General features: G+C 41.1%; 1 protein-coding gene across 1 annotated transcript in view; it reads right to left on the bottom strand.

Moving 5' to 3' along the window:
- The window catches only part of PDXDC1 (pyridoxal dependent decarboxylase domain containing 1), a 49,981-nt gene extending 30,885 nt beyond the window's left edge, over positions 1 to 19,096 (bottom strand). The window contains exons 1-5 of the mRNA XM_063143588.1: positions 18,913 to 19,096; positions 4,168 to 4,241; positions 2,818 to 2,883; positions 1,508 to 1,591; positions 515 to 661 (exon numbers count right to left, since the gene is read on the bottom strand). Of these exons, the coding sequence (XP_062999658.1) occupies positions 515 to 661; positions 1,508 to 1,591; positions 2,818 to 2,883; positions 4,168 to 4,241; positions 18,913 to 18,933 (392 nt within the window). The 5' untranslated portion in view covers positions 18,934 to 19,096. The remainder of the gene's footprint in view (positions 1 to 514; positions 662 to 1,507; positions 1,592 to 2,817; positions 2,884 to 4,167; positions 4,242 to 18,912) is intronic.
- Between the last annotated feature and the right edge of the window lie 250 nt (positions 19,097 to 19,346).

The following is a 19,346-nucleotide window of genomic DNA, read 5'->3' on the forward strand; positions in this document are numbered from 1 at the left end:
CCCAAATCGTTATGAAAGTAGAAAAAGAAGAATTATATATATAAAACATTTCCGTCATAAAATCTACATGCATCATAACAACCTCTAAAAAGTATACAAGGACAAGTAATACTCTAATGTAGAAGTGAGTAACTTGCGGCCCTCCAGTTATTTAGGCCTACAACTCCCATCATTGCTCACTACTAGCTATGCAGGCTCAGGCTGATGGGAATTGTAGGCTAAAACAGCTGAGGGACTACAAATTGTCCACCACTGATCTAATGGAACGCAAGCAATGACCCATTCATATATTGCAAAATGAAACGCCTTTTACATGACACAACTGAAATTATTTCTAAAGGCAATTTTCCCTTAGGAAATCTATTGTTAAAAAATAAGAACTTTCCATAATGCTTTTAAAGCAGTCTGAATGCTTTGTTTTGATTATCTCGTATTTTCGAAATTGCTATTCCAATTGTTTTAACATCATTTTATGGACTGTAAATGCTTGTGATCAGAAGTCGATGCAGGGTACCTGAAGAGTCTGCAAAGCCACAGGGTGGTATCAGAAAGGATCCGTGTTGTAAGTTTTCTCAGCCTCTCTCTGTCCAGCACTGAAATATATGCTGCCAGGCTGTGCCCTAACAGAGCCATGTGACCTTGTTCTCCAACATTCTGAAGTCTGCGAAACAGAAACATATTACAATGTTACACAAATGGCACATCCCACTTTCGCTTTGCAAATCCTTCTAAAACAGCCCGAAAAGCAGCTTACAATGAAGTTTTTAAAATAAATATAAGGAAAGGAAGGAAAGGAACCTCTCGTGCAAGCACTGAGTCATTACTGATCCTTGGAGGGACACCAGCTTTGCTGATGTTTTCTTGGCAGGCCTTATAGCGGGGTGGTTCGCTGTTGCCTTCCCCGGCCGTTATTACCTTTCCCCCAGCTAACTGGGTACTCATTTTACCGACCTCGGGAGGATGGAAGGCTGAGTCGACCCGAGCCGGCTGCCTGAAACCAGCTTCCGCTGGGATCGAACTCAGGCCGTGGGGAGAGTTTCAGCTGCAGAAACTGCTGCTTTACCGCTCTGCGCCACACGTGGCTCAAATATAAGGAACAAAGCTAATAAAACTGCTCCCTGTTGGATGGTCTTCTACTCCTCTGTGAAAACTTCTCTCTTTAGACAGGCATTTGCCTACTTTTTAATCTTTGGTTTTAAGTTATATTACTTGCTGTAACTACCTTTTTTTTTAAAGGCTATTATTATTCATTATTGATTTTTTTAAATAGTATTTTAATGCTGTGATATGACCAGCCTTGAACATTTTGTTGGAAATGCAAGATTTAAACAACTCAGTATTGTCTTCAGGGCCTTCTAATTCGCAGTACTAGAACCCCTATGTCTGGAAGCACCCTGGGCATTTATCAGGAATATACGAAATGTTTATTAAGTGTGTGCTCTTGCCCTACACCATGTAAATAGGGTTGAGGAAGTTTTATTAATTCCAATGTTTTAAAAATACCTACCGGTAAGACTGCAGTGATTCTTCCTCCTCATCTCCGTGCATGAGGTTTTGAACTAACTGGAGAATGCTGACCATATCTTGGCCACTAGAGAGGAAAAGAAGAAGAAGTAAAAATAAGGCCCTTTGAATGCACCAATACTGTAGTGGTGTGGGTTTTTTTGTAATTTGTAAGTGCATTTGAATGTCTAGTCTAGCATTGCAGCATAAAATAAACAATCCTATATCTAAATTCTGAAATTATGCATATTATATTATTTTAGTAATACAACATAATGACATTCTAAGGACCTTGCAAATCTAGGTCAAAAGAAGTCATCAATGGCTTGTTTTCCTCCACCTCTGACTCACTGTAAAAACAACAACAACAAAACACCCACAAGGAAGCTATGTTTGTTCAGGGCATATTGGCAGATCTGTGTGGAAGAGGGCAGAATGACTGATTTGTACCATGGGTCAAATGCCCCAACGAACAAATTGTGATCTATTTTGCTGCCGTGGAAACAGGGGACCACTCTCTCTGTTTCTGCCAGTCACTGTCAACATCACCAAATGAATGAAAATACCCTGGCTTCATGCAGTCCAGGGAGCTTGCACAGTGAATACGTAGTTGCCTGGCCCAATTTTGGCCACTTTAACACACCAGGACAACTAGGGTTTATCGTGATGTGCATGAGATGCAGCAAGCCTCAAGCTTGCACATTCCTCCCTTGCCCCTTTTCTCCCCTCTTGCGTAGCTGGGGAGAAGTTTGGAAACATTTCCTTTCCCTTAATCATGGTTTGTTGCGTCGACTGGTGTGATGAACTGTGATTAACACTAACTATAGTTAATTTCAAACAAGCCAACTTAAAACTATGGCTTATGAAGATGGCTTGCTGAAACTAATCATAGTTAGTGTTAATCTCAATTCTGAGTCCAGACAACACGGCAAACCATGGTTAACTTAGATAAGAACAAACACTTCTGAACTCCTCCTCTTGGCCAAAGGGAGAAAGAGGGGGAAGACTCAAGCCAGAGGCACGCTGTGGCATGTGCATGATGCATTAAACCATGTTTTACTACGATGTGTGAAAACGGTCATTGTCTATTCTGACTGCCAGAGACTCACTAAGGTCTCAGGAAATATTTTCCAGTGTGGAAATGCCAGGAACTGAACCCAGAACCTTTTGCAAGCAAAAAATATGATCTACTAATTGGGTTATAGTCTCTCCACTCCCACTGCGATCCAGATTTGACCGTCAGAAGCTAACAGGGCCATGCCCTTATAGGAGAAAAAAGCAAGAAAAATCATGAGGCATAACCATGTTACCCACCTGCCTTGAAGTGGTCCAGGAATATCCTTCCTTGTATACTTTTTTTCGTTTTCTTCTTCCGCTTTCCTAGTTTGAACATACAACACTATGAGTTATTTACATCCCCAGCTTTTGGGTGAGCTACACCAAATTTCTGCTACAGCTAGTTTTGGGAATAAAAGCAACCACATCTAAGTAGCTAAGCGGCTTCCAAAGTGTTGAATCTGATCTGCTTATAATGGTCAACTAATGATACTAGGGGTTAAATAAAATCTTATTAAAGCAGGTATTAAAAATAATCAAATATGATTTGTAAGATTCATCTGCAGAGCATCTTCCTGATAAAAGTGAAAGCAGGGCATCAATTATTTTGGAACAAGAAATTAAATTCTGACCCTGGACAGTTTCTAAATGTGGCAGAAAATATTTAAATTGAAGCTTAGATGAACCACAAGAGGAGCTCACCTGTATTCCCCGGAATGCTTCCATTTTAGCTGCTACAATACAGACCATGATCCCTCCATGCACAAAACTAGGACCCTCCTTTCCTAACTATAACACCTGCAAGAAAACTTGCAAATCAGTCTGGGAAGTATCTCTTCTGCCTTCAGAGAGGGCTTAAAAAAACCACCTCCTTGTATGCTGCGGTTCTGAACCTGATTCCCTGATAACACAGACCTGTTATTCAACGTTTACTAAAATGATTGATGCAACTGCCTGTGACGTGCTTGGCATCATATGTAGTGAATGAGACCCATTGAAAACTGACCCAGCTCCATCTGCAGTTCTCTAGACTGGGTTTCATGGCTTGGTGAAACTCCATCACATCTGATCAGAGAAGTCTGGAGAATTGCCTCCCATTTGCCAAGCGGCGAAGGCAGAGCTAATTTTGCCACTTGCTCTACCTGTTGCCACAGTGAAAGATGGGAAGGTGAGGAGTGTGTCCTGTTTTTTTATTGTCCCTGTACCTTTAACAGCAACTGGACACAGAGACATGAAGGATGCATGTCGAGAGAGAAAAAGGTCCCACAACTCCCAGCATTTCCCAGATAGCCATGCTGGGAGTTATAGGGCTTTTTTCTTTTTCTCTCTAAACATGCATAGGATTGCTCCCTTACTTACTCTTCCCACTCCCAAAACAAGGGCCAAGACTGGTGTAGCAAGACTGATGTTCAACAAAACTAGTTGTACAGACCTTTGACAGCACAGATTTAATAGTTAACTTTTTGTTACAAATCAAGAGGGGAACAAGCCTGTGATTTTGTTACAAATGTCCAACAAGAGGCTCTGCCAGATTGAACAGAAAAGTTATCAACAGCAACGTCCTTACAACACCACTGAGTGTTCTTCAAGGCTTTGATTAGTAGGTACCTCTGAGTGTCTTCAAGCAGCTTCATGGCCTCATTAAGATTCTTTCCCATTTCTGCTAAGGTAGGGTCAACCATCTGTGTTTTTGAAATAATAATCATAATCATGTTAGTGTTACATACCACCAACCTTTACATACACAGATAGCATAAAATTAGTAGAGAAGACAGCATTAAGGGAAGAAATGTCTTGTTACTTAAAGGCTTCAATGTGAAGGACGAGCACACTCGTCGTGGTACATTCTCATAATGGAAAACTACATCTGAACAAGGCCAGAGTCACAACAGCCCTGTATGTTTTCACTTCCTAGAATAATTTGCCACAGAGAGAGGTGCCTTTGATGACTGCTCTCTATCTTTGGGGCATCTCTCCTCCAGATGTTTGAAAAGCTCAAGCCTGCAGATCTGAAGGATCATCTCCTCCCAAATACACCTCCACCCACATACACCTGACCTTCATGAAGGTCAGCTTTACTGGTTTTTTTCTGGGAGACCCCACCAAAGAAAATGAAGTGGGCGGCTAGAGGAGGTCCTTTTCTGCTGTGGCACTCTGGTTGGGGCATGAGCTTCCCTGAGAGGCTCACCTGGGGCCTACATTGTGTTCTTTTTGGCACCAGGTGAAGACCGTTTTAATTTTCCCAAGCATTATAGTCTTTCATTTTCTGTTTTATATGTGGCATTGTATTTTAAGTCTTTGCGCTGCTGTTAGCTTCTGCTTGGTTATTATTTTTATGCTGTAGTTTTAAACTTGAATCTATCTATCTATCTATCTATCTATCTATCTATCTATCTATCTTGTATTTTATGGTTTTAATTGTTATGAACTGCCCAGAGAGCTCCAGCTATTGGGCGAAATGCAATAAAATAATTAAGTTTCAAACACCTTTTGCATTCAGGGAAGCTTTTTGTGGCCAGAAATGAAGAATGAGGTTCTTTAGCAGCTGGTTCCTCTCCCCAAAGAAGCAAAGGAAGCTGCCTGATACCAACTCAGACCCCTGATCCACCTAGGTCACTAGCATCTGCTCTGACTGGCAGAGGCTTTCCATAGAGTCTCAGGTCTTTTCCCAGCCCTACTGGAAAAGCAACGGATTGAACCTGGAACCTTTTGCATGCAAGTTTTTTGTTTGTTTGTACTTCTTTCTTTATTTATATTTTAATCCACCCAGTAATAAGTGTTCTCTGGGTAGATTACAGACAGTTAAAATAATAAAACACAATGTGAATACTTAAGAAAATAAGATACAATGCAAAACAACAAACAGATCAATATAAAGATATATAAGAACAGACTTAAAAATCTAAAAATGAAGTCCCTAAAATGCCTGGGAGAAAGAAAGGTCTTCGCCCATTGTGTCAAAAACAATGTAGGTGCCAGGTGAGCCTCCCTGGGTAGGGAATTCTATGAATGGGGTGACACAACAGAGAAGGCCCTCTCACTTACAGCCACCTGCCTAGTGTCCTTTAGTGTGAGCACCCAGAGGAGAGCCTCCAAAGATGTCCTAAGGGTATGAGCAGGTAAATACTGGAGGAGACGTTCCTTTAGATATTCTGGTTGCAAGCCATTTAAGGCATGCGCTATACCATTGAGTTACAGGCCCTGATGAATTACAGATTCATTCTAATGAGTAAATACCTGCCCACCTAAGATGGCCTACTTGGACAAGTAGTGCAATATCAAAGAAGCTTACTCAGAGTATGCGGCAGCTGCTTTCACAGGCGAAGCAAACTGGGGCTTGGAAATCCCAGCGAATAAGAAGCTGCTGTGGCATTTCCCATAAGCCTCTCTCTGGTGTTACACTAGTCATGCGAGCACACCACTTGCATATGATGGCTCCAAGTGTCTCAATCATGCCTTCCTAATGGTTACATGGCCAGAGGCTTTGGGTAAGAAAAGACCCGCAATGAAATAAAAAGTAAAGTCCTCTATAGCAGGCGTAGGGAAGCTGTGGATCTCCATGTTATTGTACTACAACTCCTATGCCGACTATTAGCCAGCATGGCTAATAGTCAGATATGATGGGAGTTATAGTCCAAAAACATCTGGAGTACCTCTGGTTTCCTATTCCTGCTCTGAAGGATTATATTGGCTCTGTAAGTAAATTAGATCCAGAGTGAATAGAATCACACACAGCATCACGCAGAAATTAAAATGAATCCATGGTAACAACACATTCACCTAATGTTGTGTACGTCTCAGTCAGATTAGCAGATGGTGTATAGAACCTGAGGCACTCGAAAGTGAACCCGTAATAGCAGCCTTTGCCCAAACACAAAAAATCGTAACGTATGAATCAGATAATCAGCCAGTTGGAGGCTAGACATCCGTTTGAATAAATGACATGCCTCCCCCCACATTTCCTCGTAAGATTAGTACCGATGTGAGATCTGTTCTATTTCATTAGTCAGTGTTTTCATCCAGGCTTAAAAACAACAAAAAAGGAATAATAAACTACTAGCGTTTCATGAATGCTGCAATACACTCCTGGGTTGCAGAAGCTTCTAGGAACTTTATTCCCCATGGTCTTTATGCATCTGTTATGAAGGCACTCAAAAGTGGAGGCTGGAACTCCCTGCAGACCCAAGGTAAAAACTCTCCCAGCTCGAAAGTGCTCCGCCCATCTGAGGATCAAATACGGTACCCTGAATTAATGATCTGAGAATGAATTTGTTGCGAGTTCAGTTCCAAGACGGAACCAAGGGGAACCTATTTAAAGTCTGACGTGTCCTCAGAGCTCCTGTACTTATTGAGCTCCCATTACAATGGAAGCAAGTCAATGGTGCTTGCAGATCACCACCTTCCATTGAAGGTGAATGAAGAAGTTGCTTCATCAGATGTCCAGCATCTGGGACATATCACTGGATCTGGATGAAATCAACTGATTTAAGGCAATGGTGGGCAACTTGGTGTCCTCCAGATGTTTGGGACTACAACTCCTATCAGCCCCGGCCAGCATGGCCAGGGGTAAGGGATAACGGGAGGCAAGCAACCTGTTTGTCATTATGGACAACCTGCTGTGCCAATTGTAGTTGTTCTACAAATATATGTTTGCAGATGTTTTCATTTACACGGACACAGACTAAGGGTGCAATCCTATGCATATTTAGACAGAAATAAGTCCTACAACTGCAGCATTCCCCAGCCAGCATTCTAGGAGTTATAGGACATTTTTCCACACAGGATTGCATACTAAGGCTGCAATATCTTGGAGTAAACCCTACTGAACAGAATGAAATTGACTTATGAGTAAACATGCAAAAGACTGTACCATCAATCACACATGGTTACATTGCCCTCTGTAAAAGCCTTTGCTATTATTACTGGCAGAAGACATTATCTATGAAAAATTTAAATCCGTTTCCCATCATGTTAGATTATTCAAAGGCTAGAGGAAATGCCTTAAAATACAACATGGCTCAGAATTTGGAAAGTCAGCTTAATCGTGGAGGGGGAAAACACAGCTTTTTAGTTAGCACACCTCACTTAAAACAGTCTAGTTTGTTGTGTGTTTTTTAAGGAACATTTTCAACTATCATCTTTGGGGAAAATACAATTATACAAACACACGTGTCACACACAAACGCTTGTGTTGCTGACCTCAAAGAATGGGAAAGACAGCATTCTTGGAAGCTCAGCCTGTTTCCCTTGGTAGTGCGAAGTTCCAGGGGCAGTGCTAGGAGATAGTGCAGGAAACTTACAGAATACTTGTAGTATTTGTAAATAGACCTAATACACAAGTAGAACATAAGTGGAAACAAGTGGCACGCACGCTCCAAATCTGCTACCACCTCATGGAATGTCTCCAGAGAGAGGCACTCTGCCCATGAAGAGGCTTCCAGCCTTCAGATCACACTCTCTAATTCACTCTCTCTCCATTGACTTTAACAGAGGTGGAGGAAAGAGTGTGATCCAGAGATGCTGGAGTGGCGGAGATGAGTGGAAGGCAGTGCAAGAAGTCTGCTGAAATCCCGCATCCTTACCGGGGCTTCAGTTTCCGGAGTCTTTGTGGAAATAAGATTGGCTCCTTTACTCGGGGCAGACATGTGCTTTGATTTGGAGGGAAAACCTATCTATAGGTTTCATTTTACAGTGACCAGATGGCGATGTGGCAAGTCCAGAAATTCATGGGAAAGAATTACTCTTTGAAGTCTTAGCGGGTTTTCCCCAATCTTCTTGAAAGCAGAATAAAGCTCAAAAAGCAAGGGAGATGCCCTGGAGGTTGACAACATTGTGTAAAGGACCCACAAACTTCTGTGAGTGACCAATCACGAGTGTGCAATAAAAGCCTTGTGTAATTAAGCCCTCAGACTAACCTACCTCACAAGGGCATTGTGAAAAAAATAAGCATGCTGCCCTGAGCTCTTTGGTGGAAGGATGGTATAAAAATGCAGCCAGCCAGTATTTGTAAATCGCCCAGAGAGCTTCGGCTATTGGGCAGTATAGAAATGCAAAATAAATAAATAAATAAATAAATACAAACAGCTCTAAGAATCCAAGGATCAACGTATTCCCAGTCACCTTCCCTCATCCTGTAGCTTCTCTTTTCACCCATGCCATAAAAGCTTCTTACAGCCTAATGCTTTTGAATTCTTTTAAGGCAAGCATGTGGAATTAACAATGCACTACTACGTCCATTCCATCCCTCAAATCGACATGGATTTCCGTCATTAGTTGACTTTAGCACCCATTCTCCTATGCTGGGAGTGCCATTAACAAGGTAGAGATACCAAGTAGCTGGTTTTCAATCTCACCGGACCAGTTTTTGTTTTAAGCTCAGCGCTACTTCTACACAGAAAGCTCTTTTATGTAGGAATTAACAAGCAATCTGCATACAGATACGCACAGGAGTATTTTATGAAGTATAGGTCCAGGGTTTGATCCCCCACGTAAGAGCCCTGATGGATCAGACCAAGGGTCCATCTAGCCCAGCATTCTGTTCACAAGGGAAACCTACAAGCAGGTCAAGAGCGCACCTTTCTAGGGTGCTCATCTCTAAGCAGGGCTCTAAGCAGGGCTGGGCCAGCACATCCCTAGGCATGGCTTAGACAGCACATGTTTAGGAAGGAGTGGGAAAGACTCTGGGGAGCTTCTCCACTCAGTGTAGACCAGGGGTGGTGAACCGCTTTCAGCACGAGGGCTGGATTTGATGATGGAGAACCTCTCAGGGATCACATTCCGATGGTGGGTGTGGCTGAAGGCAGCAGGGGCGGAGTCAAAAGCACCAGCGTCTTTTAGCTTCAAGCTCTTACTGCCAGTAACTAAGCCTTAAGGGAGGCATTTCAACTTTTAAGAATGGGGGGGGGGGGGGGGAAACGGGCTGGGAATAGGTGAAAGAGGATGACTTGAGGAACTTCAGAGGAGATTTCGCCTCCGGGCCTGAGGTTCCCCATCTCTGATGTAGACAGACCAGTGGACTGACTTGGTATAAGGCAGCTTTCTAAGTTCCCAGGATTGTCAGTGTCGCTGCGGCCTCTACTGTATGAGAGATTGAAGGCTGTTGCCCTTAATGAATAGGTTAGAAAGAGGGATGGGAGCAGCCAGGCGAACCACGATTCAAAGAAAAAAAAAGCTCTAAAAGTTGTCACACAAGGTAAAATGCACAAACATCCACATGCATTGAATTCATGTGCATTTCTGCTCTGTTGTTCAGATATTTTCAGGGAGCAGGAATTATAACAGAAATCATAGGATGTTAAACTATCATTAACTCCCCAAAATTATATTGCTTGTGGGTTTTTTTTATAAGGTTTGTAGCAAATTTGCACTATTTTTAACATCAAACTTGATAAACACTGCAGAGATAATTATTGCACAAGACAAAAACCTCACCAATGATCGGACGGCCACAGTATGGCAAACAACCTTACCAAAGTTTGCACAATTTTACTAGGAGATGGCAGGCAAAACACAGAACATTTTGCAAAGAGCTGGCAAACTTCTCTTGCATTTTAGAAACAAATACCAGGTGTTGAAATTAATGTTTAACTGTCTTTCAAGTATCTGAGTCTGTTTTATACTATTATTTATTTATTTATTTCATTTATATACCGCCCCATAGCCGAAGCTTTCTGGGCAGTTTACAAAAGTTATAAACCGTGAACATTAAAAAGAAATATACAAAATTTAAAACCATAAAATATTACTGTTTCATATACATCACCCTTGCATTAAGACCCACCCCCTATTATTGTTGGTGAAATAGCTCATCAAAAATCTCAAGCTGAATTTATCTCAGCAGGTAGAAATAGGGGTCCATCAGTGCATATCTTTTTCTGTATAGTTATATAAAAAAGATTCCACTATCATTAAACCAAGATAATGTGATGGGCTCAACCCTGTTTAAGTATAATCATTTTGGATCTCATTGTCATGCATTTATATAGTTTGCAATCATGACATTCTAAAACTATATTATCATTTTTATGTTTATTAAGCTAATAGCCTGAATATCATGAACAGAAACCTATTGTTCCTGTATTAAGCTTGTTCTGTTGGAATGTTTGTTTTTTGCTACACCCTGTTGTTGTAGAGTTTAATACAAATAGCAGTTAAAAAGAAAAAAAGAATTCACACTCACTCCAGTATCATTTTATGTTACTCTGGCAAAGTGTTTGTTGAAGCATTTTAAAATTCTGCCATTTCCTTTTGAACTTTTTTTTTTGGTCACATGCGCTGGTCATCTTAATTTATTTCTGATTTCTAGAAATAAATCAATGTCTGGGAGGTTTATTCTTTAAACAGCTTATTATTAGCAAAGCTTGTCCCTTGTCCCTCCTCCAAGGCACCCAGAGAAGCATTTTATCTTCACAAACACAGTGGGGAGGTAGATTAAGGCAATGCAGCTTTTACAAAAAGGACACCCAGTAGGCATTTTAACAAGAAAAGAGCTGAACTTGGGTTAAAAAAAACAACCTCTATTTTGTACCAGTTTTCTCAGTATACCTTTCTTACTACACAGATGAAGTTATAGAAGTGTACAATTCCTATTTCACAAAGGAATTCCTGATTTATTTAAAATTTATCAACAGGTGTACTTATACGCTCATATTTTATTATACTTGCTTCTGCTTCCTTGTTACAAAGAGTAGTTGATTAAAAGACTATCGTCAGATGTTTCCAGCAAAAGCTACCAGGATGTTATGGCAATAATACAGACAATAAAAGAGTCCTAAGCCAGGAGTTTGGCATAGCCCCAACGCAGATTTTTTTATGAGACAGCAACTGCTGTGAAAACAATGAGCCATTTTGAACACAACAATTTCCTTATATTACAGATCAGTGAGAAATCTACTTTAAAGGGTCAGAAGAGAAAAATGCCATAAAATGGCTGAATTCATTTGGGTGGGTTGAAGTCCAAGCTTATTGTTGCAAATAATGTAAGCTGGGAAGGTTTTCATCAACCATACTGACTAGCATGGTCAGCAAGGAGCAAATGTGATCCGGTGTATACCCATTTTCCAAACGGATACATCCGGTCACGATAAGCAAGTTTCAGACAGTAGTGCCACCTACACACCACTCCCTATAACAGCAAAGCAATACATATGCATGCAGACTGCTACAATACTTAACGGTGGTGAGAATGAGGGTAGGGTGGCCAGTCACCCACCCGTGTTTTATTGTTAACCACACTGGGAATGTTGCAGAAATTGAAAGACAGGCTACAAGTATCCTAAATAAATACAGGATACTACTATGTCAGTGAACTCAGGGCACACTGATAGCCTCCTACTGAAATACTGCCTGGAATCATAGAATTGTTGTGTTGGAAGGGACCACAAGGATCACCTAGTCCAACCACCTGCAATGTTCAAGAAAACCAATTTAACTATCCATGAGAGGTGGCTGTTCAGACTCTTCTTAAAAACCTCCAGAGATGGAGAACCCACAACCTCCATAGGTAGACCGTTCCACTGTTGTACTGATCTTGCCATCAGAATTCCCCCCCTTATATTTAATCGAAATTCTATGGATATTTAAGAAGTCTATGCACCCTATCCCCCCCCCATACTTCATTAATATCTCAAGGGCCAGCTCCATGGTTTTCTGGACCCCATGGAAGCAGACCTGAAATGGTCACCTCTCTAACTCAGCTTTCCCTGGCTGAGATCTCTGCCATTTCATAACCCTGAGCAACCTATCCCCACACTAGACACTCAACACTGCAGCAGGGTATGTTCAGAAGCGCACTGGCCAAGACGGGCACCCAGCAGTGGTAATAAAGGGTACAATGACATGTCACTCCACCCACCCGATGAACCTTAGCCTCTGCAAATGTAGACAAACTAGTTTGAAATCCTGGTTCCCAAAGGACAGGTAAATGCTAATGCTGAGCACGCTCTTCCTGTTCTTTTGGCATTTTTCTTATGGACCAGCACAGCCACATTCGCTTTTTGTTTCATTTAGAGTAGTTCCATGTCCCCTAAAATAAAGAAAATCCTGCTACCTTTTCCCTTCAGAGCTACGTATTCCTTTTTTTTTAACTTATGCATAAGTTTAGATTAGTGATTAGAATTCATATCACAAATCAACAAATTCTTTAGTCAGACACTATTACTTTTTAAAGAATAATATTTCACAATATCAACTGGCATCAAACAGAACACGAATGCCAAATTAATTTCCGCACTTCATTGGCTCCTCCGGAAGTATTGTAGTTCTTTCTGGAAACAAGAATTGTGGTCAAGTTTCTCAGGTTCTTTGGTTTAAACGGCTTTCTGTCTTATAGACATGGGGAAAAAATTCACTAAGGGCACAATTCTATACATGTTTAGATAGCCAGCCTGAAGAAAGCTTGAAAAAAAGCCTGAAGAAAGCTTTTAAAACCTGGAGAGCCTTGAATGTTATTGTTTCAGCATTTATTACTTAATGCAGGGCCAGGCAGAAAAATAGATGAATTTTGACTCAGTGGATCTCTGGGTCATTTGCAACAGATCAGCAAGGGAAAATAAACTCTCCAAAGCTTAACAATAGCAAAGACAATTGCAAGTATTAAAAGACCCTTTATCACTACCGTGATAGCCTTGTGATAATTGGTTATAACTCTGTTTCCATATTCTTAACTTGTCAAATATGAATATTAACAGATAGCAGATACCAGGGATTTTTGTAGTTCTGCTGCCCAGTTTTAGAGTTTTGTGTTAGCATCCCTGAACTGCAGTAACCTGGCTGTAGATTCATTAATTCAAAGTATTTATAAGCTACTTTTTAGCGCTAAGCCCTCACAAAGCAAAGCACACAAGATACATCTGGCACATCAGATAGGTGTATATTAAACACCTCTTAATGACTTGTACTGAAGTTTCAAAATAGTAAGGATATCATCAAGTAGGGCCTATTTCTTGTGCTCGTTAAACTAATGGATTTTATTGGTGGGCACATGAGCAGAACCTTAAAAGCACATCTTAGTGTAAGGCCAAGCCCATATGGGTGATGGTGGTCTTACAATAACCCAATTCACCTCTGTGTTTGGTTTGTGACACAAAGCAAGCAGGCTGTGTCTCCTGAGCCAACGTTTTGCATTTGGCTCAACCACCCGCTCCAGACATTATTCATCACCTGACTCTGGTTGTAGGACCTCATGGCTCTACAAAAAAAAGTGGATCCTGCAAACCTGATCCTACCTGATTTAAAGAACATCACATACTGAATCATCTAATCAACTTCAGCTGATGCAAAAAATAGAATCCCAAAACACACAAAAATAGTTCCATGTGCAAAAGGTAGCTTTGGTTTTGCATATTTCTTCAAGAGCAGGCCCTCTTAAATTGCATGGCAAACTGCTGATACCTTGCGTGTGTGAGCACGCGCATGAGAGAATTCAAAACCAGATTGTGATATGGTGGAGGTGTGTGCATGTGTGTATACTTCAAAGGAGAAAAAATAATAAAATGTCTGACTGGGTGTCAAGGACATGAAAACAATATAATGATGATTTAGCCTTTTTTAATCTCAGCTATATTACTCCTCATGAGCAAAACACCTAAACTTTCTCTGCTTACCTACAAATCTAAGAGTAACTATTCTATATATAGCCACACAAACATGGGTGATAAATATTACAGAGAGAGAATAACGATAACTGGCTGAACTAGTACAATTATCCCCTCTAGTTCCCTGGTGACTTGTTGAATTGGTCTCTGCTACAATTCAACAACTGTTTTTGTTTCAGCAGCATATCAAGTCAACCAGAAGTAGATCCAGAAATGGATTTCTAAAGAAGCACTGACTAAAAAGGCAGCAGAAAACTTCTGATATACATTTTAAAGTTATAAACATGAGATACAGTTGAGGAGACAATACCCTGTGGTATGGAACCAACTGATGGTTTCTGCAATTGTGTGAAAACAATATGGAATAGTAAAGCAGTCAATAAAGAAGAGGACAAGAACCAGAGAGAGCAGTTCCACTGAAATTCCTTTCCAGTTTTATGCTCCAAAGCTGTAGGGAGTAAACTCACATGTATTAAAATTCCCCCAAGAGCATCAGACCACATAGATGTACAGGAAGATAGAAGCCAACTTTATAAGCCTTATGATCCTTGGTCACAAAGGCTAGATCCTATTTTTTTTTGTTATGATTCAGATTTTGCATGCCTAGTTCCAGGGCTCCCAGTAGTGAGCACATTCAACCATCTCAGAGTTGAAAACAACAACAATAGTATATTAAACAACTCAAGCAAGTAGGAAGGATATGAATTGCTGGGAGGTTAGGTATGAAAATAATACCTCCAAAGAGCCAACTTGACCGCTTGCTTACAAATATACATTTTAACAGGAAAGGGACATTTGTAAAGGGGAAAGCCAAAGTAAAGACTTTGTTCTTTACCAAAGGAAGTGAGGCAGGTGGCTACCAGGAGGAGGGCCTTCTTTGCTGTGGCACCCCGGCTGTAGAATGAGCTCCCTAAGGAGGTTCACTTGGCACCTACATTATATGCTTTTAGAAGCCAGGTGAAGACCTTTTTATTCTCCCAGCATTTTAACAGTCTATAAATAAATTTTAACTTGGTGTTTTAAATTCATAATTTTGCATTGCTGCTGTTTTTATCTGGTTGAGCTTTTATATTGTATTTTATATTATGGTTTTATACTGTTGTTTTATACTTTGAATGTTTTTAATTTTTGTGAACCGCCCAGAGAGCTCCGGCTATTGGGCGGTATAGAAATGTAATAAATAAATAAATAAATAAATAAATTCTTTCTGCTCCTATGTACGCCCTCAGCTTTTGCTCTAAGCACTCCACAGCTTCTTTGAAAGGATGTCTAGTTCTCATGAACAGAAGATGAGGAAGTAAACTTGTTTGCGAACTCTACTACTTCACACCATAGGTGGAGGCTCACATGACTGTATGCTCTTCCAATTATCACCATCCCTACACATAGAGCACTATCATGTCAGGGAAAAGGCTAAAGTGGAACAAAATGCTAGAGTTGTGGATGCAATGCGGGGAAGGGGGGGAGTTATATTCAGGTGCATCTACAATGCAATCTTGCATAGGTTCCTTTATCTCAGAAGTAAATGTATTTGGGATTGAGACCCTAGTCATATAAAACCCCACCTGCACTCTGAACTGCACAGCCCAAGCAGCAATTTGCCACTGGCCAAGCTGCTTGGGGATTATGGCAGTTGTAGTCCACAGAGCTTGAGGGCACCAGGTTGGGGGAGGCGAACCTAAAGCAGCACAATACTCCTGTCCCACACAAAAACATCTACTAATAATGAGAAACTGTTTCCCAGGGCAGATTCAGGACAATCTCTCAGATTAAGATACAGGGCATTGAAATAACAATGAAATTAGCATTTACATTTAACATATCAATCAGAACTACTCATCTTTCCTATCTCTGCTTCTGAACATTATTTTAAAGGAACCTGACTTCTTGACTTTTAAATGAGTAAGGGTTTGCAGGGACAGGTATGCTACATGGAGGCTGCCTGGTCTTCAAATAGTAATATTAACATACACTTTCTGTGTAATTGTGTTGTAAAATACACTTCTTCATGGTGCTCAGCATTATTTGAAATAAATAAATCACGTTGGCTTAAAGCAAGAGGATACATTTGCAAGGGTCATCTACCACAGTGTCTCTCTTGAGGAATATTTGTGGCCTTGAAATAGTAATGTAATAGAACTTATTAAGCTGCCTTACACTGGATCGGACTGCTAGGATGCAATCTTATGCCTGTTTAGACAGAAAAATATCCTACAACTCCCAGCATGCCCCAGCCATGTAGGAGATGTAGGACTTTTTAACAGGCATAGGACTGCACCCTTAGTCTATCTGACCCAGTAGGGTCCAATGTCTTATGCAGCTGCATAAGTTCTAAGATATGGGTCTTTTCTATCCCTCCTATCTGAGATCCTTTTGACTGGAGATGCCAGGAATTCAGGCAAAGGGCCTTCAATTTCTGTAAGCCAACCATAGAACATGTTATTGAGCACTCATACAACATAGTTAAATAATCATTTGTAAAGTGCATGTCAATCCATTAAGCTAGGGTCATTCTCCATAAAGATTATGAAGTTACCTTATGCCAATTCACAACACTGATCTGAATTGGCTTAACGCTAGCCCAGGGTCATCTTTTCTATTTTGACTAGTAGTGGCTCTGCAAGGGCTGAGGCAAGGGATTTTCCCAGCACCTGCTATCTATGATTCTTTTACCTGCACATGCCATGGATCTGAGTCTACAAGCTGAGCTTTCAACCATCCCCATAAAGCATATGAATACATGAAGAGACCTGTCGTTGGGTCCATCTAACTCACGATTATCAACCGTTCTCTAACTGTCATCAGCTCTCCACACCTGCTACCTGACAGCTCTTGCTAACAACCTCATGCTTTAAGCAAATTGTCAAATGAATACATATTTATCAAGATATAAATCTTAATCTAGAAATACTTTTTGTCTGCTTTTGCTGATGTTAATGACTGCTTATCTTTGAGATTCTAAAAGACAGAGGGATATAAATATATTGACAGAAAAAGAGTCATGCCAGATCAGAACAAGGATCTATATCAGTATAATCAGAGCCAGTGTGGTGTAGTGGCTAGAGTGTCAGACTAGGAGTCAGGAGATCTGGGTACTATTCCCCACTCGGACGTGGAAACCCACTGGGTGACTTTGGGCCAGTCACAGTCTCTCAGCCCAACCCACATCACAGGGTTGTTGTTGTGAGGATAAAGTGGCGAGGAGGATTATGTATGCCGCCTTGGGTTCCTTGGAGGAAAAAAGGCGGGATATAAATGTAATAATAAATAAAATAAAATAAAAATCTAGTCCAACATTCTGTTACCTTATTGGCCAACCAGCTGCCCATGGGAAACTCACAAGCAGGAGGAATGTTAAGCAATGTCAAGGATAGGGCTGGCTGTTTTGTTTTTCCCTTTTAGGGAAACCCACCGCCTCTCAAGACGAAATGTATTGAACTTAATACATACTTAATATTATTAGTTTTCAAGCAGGTGCTGCTTTTCTAACTGAACTAGGAAGAATAATCTTATTCTTGGCGACCAAGAATTGTAACTACCTGCCTATTTATAAGAATTACCATATAGGCAAGTGTGTACACACACATATATAGATAAATGGATAAGTATATACAGATATGTGTGCGTGTAAGTGTAATTGTGTACCTAGAAAGAATAAATGTATGTCAAGGAACGTTCAGCACAAAGGAATATCCCCCATTCTGGTATCAAAACCACCACCACCACAGCACCCACCCCAATATATTAATTGTCTATGTCAATGTTATTACCATTTTCAACCACCTGCTCCTTTTCTACCACTACCCCGAGAAGACAAACCTTATTATCAGGGCCCAAGAATTATTATTTTTCCTTGGGCACAGATAATAACATTATAATATAAAAATCTTATCATCAGTGCCCATATATTAGGATATACAACAATAATCATAAATATATAATAAAACATTATCTTATTTAACAAAATATGCATATTACACACAGCCATGCACACACACACACACACAAAATCTTATTTTCCTATTTAACAAAATCAGCATGCATATTGCATGCATACATACAACAATCTTATAATCACTAGCCATATATTATTTAATCTAAGTAATAAAATATTATATCTTATTTAACAAAACTAGCATGCATATTAGACACACACACACACACACATAATCATGGTTTAATTTGTTTTTAACTGTGTATATTTATTGTTTTATACTGTATGTTTTTATCTGTAGGCCGCCCTGAGATCTTAGTGATATAGGGTGGGATATAAATATTTTAAATAAATAAATAAATAAATAAATAAAATAAATAATAATAATGATCTTATTCTCCCAATTTAACACAACTAGCATACACACACACTTAATCATCAGTGCCCATATATTATTACATACCATATGACTAGCAACAAATATGCAATAATAACATACTGTCTTCCCATTTTACAAAATGTCCATGCATATTACACATTATATTTGCGAAGCCTCACTGGGAATAATGAACATCCCCTGTCAGGATTTCGCTTCCTCACCCCAAATCCTGACACACTGAGGACCATCTTTCTCTCTCTCCTCCCCCCCACTTGACACGAGACCCTCCCCCCACCTTGGCACCCCTCCCCTCCCCTCCTCTCCCCCCACCTTGGCACCCCTCCCCTCCCCTCCTCTCCCCCCACCTTGGCACCCCTCCCCTCCCCCCTACTTGACACGAGACCCTCCCCTCCCCCCCGCCTGAAACCCTCTGAGCATGAACCGACCTTCTCCAAGGAGCTCTCCATGGCCGGAGGTTCCTCAGCTGCGGCGGCTACAGGCTCCCTCCTCCTCCTCCTCTTCCCCTCAGAACACTTCCGCCTTCGCTTCGGCCTCGGCCGGCTCCACGTTGGCAGGGCTGACGAACTGCCAGGCGGCAGCTGAGGAAAAAGAGCGGGCGGGGCGGATGGGAACTTACGCGCTCACCTAGGAGACGGGAGAGGCCGCGCCGAGCCTCGCAGGCTTCCGTACCGCCTGTGATTGACAGAGGGCGCACGAGCGCCACAGGCGACGAGGTTGGAGGGACATACCAAACCACCCCCACCCCAAACAGGAGTCGGCTACCACAGAAGGCTTCAAAGTCTGAGAACCACCCGTGAGGGAAGATTGTACATCGAGTGCTGTGGCGACGCGTTAGCGCTTCCATAGTTATCAGCCTTAC

Source organism: Elgaria multicarinata, chromosome 17, assembly GCF_023053635.1.
Source record: "Elgaria multicarinata webbii isolate HBS135686 ecotype San Diego chromosome 17, rElgMul1.1.pri, whole genome shotgun sequence".
Classification (NCBI taxonomy): Eukaryota; Metazoa; Chordata; class Lepidosauria; order Squamata; family Anguidae; genus Elgaria; species Elgaria multicarinata.